General features: G+C 35.7%; 1 protein-coding gene across 2 annotated transcripts; it reads right to left on the minus strand.

Moving 5' to 3' along the window:
• Nucleotides 1–940: 940 nt before the first annotated feature.
• LOC125765386 (uncharacterized) lies at nt 941–6,967 on the minus strand. 2 transcript variants are annotated; one of them, XM_049430428.1, is made up of 5 exons: nt 6,215–6,967; nt 3,736–4,177; nt 2,733–2,816; nt 1,796–2,046; nt 941–1,711 (listed from the first exon to the last, which is right to left on the minus strand). In XM_049430428.1, the coding sequence occupies exons 2-5, from the start codon at nt 4,171–4,173 to the stop codon at nt 1,585–1,587; spliced, it is 900 nt and encodes a 299-aa protein (XP_049286385.1). In that variant the 5' UTR covers nt 4,174–4,177; nt 6,215–6,967; the 3' UTR covers nt 941–1,584. The 2 variants fall into 2 exon arrangements, with proteins under 2 accessions (XP_049286385.1, XP_049286387.1); XM_049430430.1 differs by lacking the exon at nt 2,733–2,816 and having other exon boundaries at nt 6,215–6,957.
• Between the last annotated feature and the right edge of the window lie 578 nt (nt 6,968–7,545).

Genomic DNA, 7,545 nt, shown 5'->3' on the forward strand with positions numbered 1-7,545 from the left:
AAGATTACAGCCACAGTTTTCACTCTTTTTCTCAATCACGCTGTCAGCCAAGATCTATGCAGTAAAAATCATATATAAACTGGAACATTTTACTCCCACAAAAAATCAAACTTCAACAATCAAAGTCTGCACATCGTGTCATAGAGTTGTTAGAATTGTTAGCGTGTCCCGGAACAAACCGGCATCGTGTCTCGGCGTTTTGTATCATGCGATACCAAGCCAAAACCAGCCTTAGAACTCAAATTAGTTTTCCCTTTTACATAGTTTTATCTTGTAGGTAAATAAGAAGGTGCATTCAGGAACATTTTTTAAATAAAAATTCTCCCACCGCATCAACACCGCATTCGTAAGAAAGATGTTCAGAAGGAATAAAGATGCTCCGTTTATTTGGAAGGACAAAGGAGCAGTTCTAAAGCTTTACGAGTCGTACGATAAACTAATTATCGTACAATAAATTAAATGAAACTAGGAAAGTTCATTGAATTGTTTGAGTGGTCCACATGAACTAAGGAGATGTGGTACGCACAAACAGAGATGGAGTGATGGAGTCCGCCAGAAAGGCCAGAATAATTGGCAGCAATGCCCCGGAGGATTGGCAGCAATGACGGGTTTAATGTTAAGCTTATCTAGCGGTCGCGGGATGCACCGTGCTCGCAAGTATGTAAAATCAAAACTATTTTCCCAATCCAGGCATTTTACAGGTGCCCCGTTTGCTTTCTGGTTTGAGACCCCACGCGTCCTAAATGGTAAATATGTGTAAATACGCCCCGAATTATATGTAAATACGCCACTGATTGGTAGTCGACAGCCGTGGACCGTGAGCGATGTTAAGGGTTCCTGCAGCAGTATGAGGGGAACATGGACTCAAAATATAAAACGCAATATTCTTTAAAACATTGAAAATTTCTTAATATTTCGGATTAGGGTAAACGTAATAGACTTTTGTTTCAAACCTCTTGATGTGTCTTTATTTTGCTGCGAATTGTTTACAAATGTTCAAGGTTGCACAGTCAAATCATGATTGTTTGCATGTTAAAGACACATTTGCCATTTCTTCAACAATACATTTCGTCATTTTCAGTTGGTACAATACAGTGTCCCTTTGATGTCTTGTAGGATCTTGTGACGGATGGAAACATGTACGCATGAATTATTTAATTTTAAATCTTACTTTTATCACTTATTCATGTGTTAAGTGACGAATCAAAGAATGGAAGCAAAGTTTGACATACTTTACTAGTTGCTAAGGAAAGACTGATTGAAATTGAAAATACAATAAAAATATAACACTCTGAATACTTGGTAGCTCGAGCCAAATAAATAAGACAGAAATATAAATAAGTATAAATAATACGGACACAAAAATTTCACATTAATACTACATATTATATAAAGTTAAAAGCTACATGTTGGCTTATCGAGTTCGACGGTAGACATCCACGTAACATGTGTTGCCATCGTTCCCATCGATCTTGGACAGTTGAAGTTTTGTCTTATTATGAGTGTAGATCAAGTGTGTATGTTTCTCATTCACCTAGTGATTTCCTTTTTGTTACTAACACTCTTCGAACAAAACGCATTAATTTATACTTCGTTGCATTCCAAGTACAACTGTCGGCAATCGAATCCAGAGCGTCCATTCCTTCCTGCCTCATAAAAGCTTTCAAACGATTTACCTGTCTGTCGCTCTAGGATGTAGCTTGTAGCATAGCTGAAACAGAATATGATGGCAGTATGAGTAACACTATTGCGTATTTCATTCACGACAAATTGAAGAATAGTTAGCAGAACTTACGATCCTAGTTGACAGAATATGCTTGAGCCACCAATCGCTCCCATGCAGTCGATATTTGCTTCACAGAGAAACTTTTGCATGCAACGATCGTCGGCATTGCGCGTGCTGCGTACATAGCCCTTCATCATGCTCAAACTGGCTACGGTGGCATCGCTGATCACGTCCTTTTTCCCGAGGTTCCGTGCGGTTAGCGAGCGATGTGAAAATGACGTCTTCAGAGCATCCAGCAGATTTACGACAATATTAATGAACTGCAAAAAAAAAACAATAATATAAGGCACATTATGCTTACTACATTCACTTTTTGTTACTACTTCCTAAAGACACACAGTAACACGGTTGAGTAAATGTCATTCGGACTGTATTAAAAGTTTCCATACTGAAAGCATTACTTTTCGATGTACATTTTCAAAAATATATCAAGGTGTTTTTCCAGTAATATAGTTCAATGCAAATCGATAAAGGTATTTTAATTTGATTTCATAATATAATAAAAGCATAAAAAAACATCACAAGTTTTTCCAGTAATATAGTTCAATGCAAATCGGTAAAGGTATTTTAATTTGATTTCATAATATCATAAAAACATAAAAAAAACATCACAACTGATTTATGACAGTGAGTTTCTTGAAAAATATTCAAATAAAATTAGTGTTTTGCATTAAACTTGCAGAATTAATGCTCAAATTATTGAAACACTCAAGTGTGCTACTTACAAATATAACCCACCCGTTAACTACAATGAAATAATTAGTATTAGTGAGCAACATTACGAATAATTTACATTAATTGAAGCCCCTTTAAGAACATAACCTTTGATTTTCAAGTCAGATAATATAGAGATATATTTTTACAGGAAATAACAAGATTTTTTTTACAACTGGTGATTATAGCGTACTATGCGATATAAAACACTACGTATTGTACAAATACATACCTCTCCAGCCTGTTTTGCCATCGTATTTACTTGGTCCGGATCTTTGGCGCCAAACATGGCTGTGAATACTGCAGCTAGAACGTTCTAAATGTTCAGAGGAAACAATTTAAATTAAACTACACTTTCCGAAGGCTGCTCTTACTGCAAAACGACACATTGATAAGCGTATGATGTAAAACAAAATATTACAACTATATGTGGTTGATGTGATTAAAAATCGAATAACAAATTAGAAAAAATTAGACGTAGATGATTTATAAAATGATTGGATCATAAATTAAACGAGTGTTTAACCAAATTCAAAATGGTAAACAATGAGCGTTGTTAATAAATTATTTTATAATTTAAATTAGTTACAATGATAGCAAAATATATTATAAAACTTATAAATTATCCATCATGTAGAAAGCGAGCATCATTTAAGCAAACTTGTACAGGGCTGTCCTTTTAATACAACAAACGAAGTATTAAGTTAGGTATTAAGTGAAAAAGAATTCGAGGCTTTTCATTTTCGAGTTGTCAAATGATATGAGATATACACTGTTATTGGCAAACTTAAAAAAATCTACATTTGTTCTCTAGTGTAATGTATGTAATGTTTTTTTCAACTTTAGAGGATAATACAAACGTTTTTTCATAATTTTTTTTCGGTTTGAACAATAACGCAAGTTCAACAAGACAAGATTATATCGTCAGCGAACGGTGCATTAAACTATATAAAGTTTTAATACTGTTGACTACTTTGTTGGCAAACTTTCTGATTCTATATGAAAAAGCACACCGTGTAAGCAGCTTAAGCTTGTATGAACAAAATGTAATACCGATAGTATATTGTATTCTGGTATGCGAAGGATGCAGAAGATATTAGTAAAGCATATGGGTAAGGGACTATTCGACTTTTTATATGATGATGTAAGTAGTAGTAATTGAGCTTAATCACACTATTGATATCATCCATCACCTCCGCTGTTATTAAGTTCCCCCATAAATTCCATTAGCTTACCTGCATCGGAGATCCACCATTGTCAACCTTATCAATGCCATCGCCAGCACCACCGCCGCCAAGCAGGGTAGTGATAATCTTCAATCCAACCGAAATCACATTCGCCCATGGCGACTGGCCGAACGATGACACACCGTTATCAATGTCGTCGGACTTGGTCGGTACGTTTCCACCACCACCTCCCCCTCCGTTGAAGATCATTTGCATCAGCAGCCCCAGCATATTGGACCATGAAAAGCCACCTTCCTGTATCTGGTTGGTCTGTATCTCATCGATATCGTCGAGAGCCACTTTCTTAATGGCGTTCGGTTTTTCCGCAAACTTTCTCTGCTCCACGGTGTGTTGCTGGTATTGTTGCGGATATGCCCAGGTACAGATCACCAGATTACTTAACACGAGACCCAAAAGCAGCGTATTTAGTCCCATTTTGTGATTCATCTTTCTGTAAACGAAACGGTAAAAAACAGTTGTGCGTCATTATTATTGATTGTTTTTTTTAATACAATATATCTTTCATTTTCTTTTTTATTGACGAACGTTTTTGCCGTATTACTTAATACATTTGGATTGATGTAAATTTGTTAAGAATGTGAGTTAGTGTTGAAATATCGTTGATTTACGAATTACCCCTTACAGCTTTTCTGCCTTAGTGCTTAAAAGTAAGTCTGCAGTAAGTATTTCACGATTGCGTTACTTTTTTTAGGCAGCGATTTATACACATTTTGGCGAAAGAAAAGAAACCTAAATCAAGCTACGTTTCGGCACACATAACAAGTCCCTAAAAAGCACATTCACTTCCTCTCATAAACCGACACTAAAAATCAGAAACAACGACGACGAACAAAACGTAGAGCATGATATAATATCCATAAGTAAAACTTTCTCTTTTCGGAAGCATCACGATCGAATGACGATTAACGCGTATGTTAATCCTTAATATTTTCGCTTCGCAACAATTGCAAAGATAATAAACCTGATCGGTTTATATATAAGCATATTATTTAAAAACAAACATAAGCAGATTTTCGAGCTATTCTAGCATACCTTATCTGACACCAAAACCAATATTTAAAGGAATGTTAGCCTTACAAGTTGTTGCATTGCTGTCCATAGCTTAGAATAGACACGACCTAGAAATTAACACGAAACCCGGTGCCCCAGAAACTTCCTAGGAGCTTGTTAGCACCCTGTTGAACTAATTTCTTTTCGGGTCAAATTTTACTAGCCACCAGCCATGCACACTCATGTAAAGAATTTTTTAAAACAGTGATTAACGTATTTCATGGCATTTGTATCACTTTTTTTGTGAAAAATCGTTCCTACTACACTATCGATCACCAAGATATATTTTAGCACAAAAACAATCTTGCAAATAATAATAATAATATAAAATAAAATATTGCTAGAAATAACATCAATTACGGAAAAGGTAATAGATATTGAAAAAAAAAATACAATTACGATAATGCGAATGGCTATAATACATTTTTAGACATTCTTATTAAAAATTATAAACATTATAAACATTAATACATCGAATTCTTTAGTGGCATTAACAATATGCCTTGAAAGCAACGTGTGAGTTTTGGAAGCTGCTCGCTGATGCATGACGAAAATACGAACGAATCAAAAGAGACATACAAAATATCACTGCCAGCAAAAGAGAAAGTTCCAATCAAAAGACCACCGTAATTTCCGCAAAAGAAAAAGGGTCAGGATCCCATTCGGTTAAAATTCAACTTAATGTTTAAACATCTTTTAGCGTATACGGTTGGGGTATATTTCTTTAATCAACAGCATAAAATTAATAAGAAATTATATTTGCACCGTTTCAACAGTAGTTTTGCATTTTCTCTGCTGGAATACACTGCATGCAGCAGCTTTGGCAGTATGAATGAATGCCATGGTTGGAAGCCCCGTTCTATAACCTAAATAAGAGATAACTGTAAAAGGCTTTCCCGTGTTCCCATAACTGTAGACGACTATCGGTTTAGGATTCACATACGCTTTTACCGATTTTATGTGTGAAACTTATTACAACCTCTAGAATGTATAGCCGCTTTTAAAGCATTTCACAATTAACACGTGGATCAAACGAAAATCTGTCCGGTTGCACACACACATCACGGTAGATCACACATATTCAATATCCGGTGGTGGATCTGTGTAATTACATGAAGATTTGAGCGGTAAACAATCCCCGGAGTATAGCATAATTTCAACAAAACAACACCAATCACATTGAACTAAAAATATTCATTTAAATTTCACTACAGGTCCAAATCCGAAGACGTCTTTTACTACCTCCATTCAAGGCACAATATTCAACACAAGATGCTTTCGAAAAACTTTCTCCTAGTCATACGAAACACACACAAGGGTGTTTGGATACACATTACATACAAATTACTTTTGGAGATAAACCACTAATCAAACGTTCCACACACTTTTACAATTCTGGGTCCAAATAAGAACAAACCTTTTATGTTTTTTTTTGTTGTTATTGATAATACGATCTCTTCCTTTGATCGTTAGACGTTGTATGCACCACTGCGTTCTTTTCTGCGCGAACTTCACAGCAAGTCTAAAAGACGCATTGCCTTGAACTTGCCTTTTTATAACATGACCCACTTCTTTGGTTTGCTTTCTTCTTTCTTCTTTCTTGGCGTGTTTACAGTTACCAAGGCGCTCGACCTCTCATCAACGGCAACAACAGCATCAACAGCAACGTTAATACCGCGATCCACACGGATCGAAGAATGCGCATAAAACTGAAGAGAGAAAGCGAGAGCGCGCACTAGAAAAAAAATATGTACGAAGAAGCTTGGAAAAGAAAATGCACACACACACCTGGGTAATGGCACACATATACCATCATGACTGAAACAAGATAGAAAGATAACGATGAAGATGCATCAAAGTGAGAAGGAAACGGAGTATGTACAAAAAGTAAGCTGATTGAGCTCAATTCCCTTCTGTTAATCCATCGACCATACCCGGCTAAATTATTCAGCTACCCGAACAGGTAATCCCAACCAATACCACCTTTTTTGCTGGGGGTTTTCCTATAACACTCACAATATACATAATTGCAAAATGCAAGATTACAACTTAACGATTATTATATATTATACTATATTATTATAACTTAAGTACTAAAATTACTTCGGTGAGAAATGTGAGCATTTTTTCACTCTATTAAGCCGGTTAATATTCTAGTGAGAGTTGTTTGGATCATAATCTATGATCCCAAGAGACGAAAAAATTTCTTTGCAATTAAAGTCTCTATAAGACATCCAAACAACAACTTAATCTATGATGCCGTGTTCTGTTTCACGATTGAAGTAAAACTCTTCGGAAACAACTGTATTTTGTTTGAGTTTGAAATTTGGTTACTTGAATACAGTTCAATAAGAAACAACACAAAATGCTCATAAGCCCGTAAAGAGGCGAAGAACTTTCAAAGAATAAGAAACGATCTCTCACAGGGGCTTTCGCCGCTTGTGCCATAATTGATATTTCTCGTTCCATTTTTCCTCGTACAGCTGGATGTTACCGAGAGTAGCACATACGTTACGGGTAAACGAACATAATAACAGCTGTATGATCTTGTGGCGAATGAACACCCTAGACACACTAAAAATTGTACAGTTTAAAACTAACTGGCAGATCACTAATTGAATCTAATTTGCAAGTAATTATCGACATATCAAGAGTGGTCTAAGAGCTTAGGTAAAATGCTCTACCAGCTATAAGAGTTGTTTTTTTTTCTTACAACTACTACATTTTACAACTGATCCTATCATCATT

The sequence above is a fragment of the Anopheles funestus genome, chromosome 2RL (assembly GCF_943734845.2).
Source record: "Anopheles funestus chromosome 2RL, idAnoFuneDA-416_04, whole genome shotgun sequence".
Taxonomy (NCBI): domain Eukaryota; kingdom Metazoa; phylum Arthropoda; class Insecta; order Diptera; family Culicidae; genus Anopheles; species Anopheles funestus.

What these genes read in the sequence shown, in the direction of transcription:
- LOC125765386 (XM_049430428.1), bottom strand. Translation starts at nt 4,173, where the DNA reads ATGAATCACAAAATGGGACTAAATACGCTGCTTTTGGGTCTCGTGTTA. An exon ending in ATGGTGGATCTCCGATGCAG is followed by an intron (nt 2,817 to 3,735) that starts GTAAGCTAATGG and finishes CTGAACATTTAG; the next exon opens with AACGTTCTAGCTGCAGTATT. An exon ending in TGGCAAAACAGGCTGGAGAG is followed by an intron (nt 2,047 to 2,732) that starts GTATGTATTTGT and finishes TTTTTTTTGCAG; the next exon opens with TTCATTAATATTGTCGTAAA.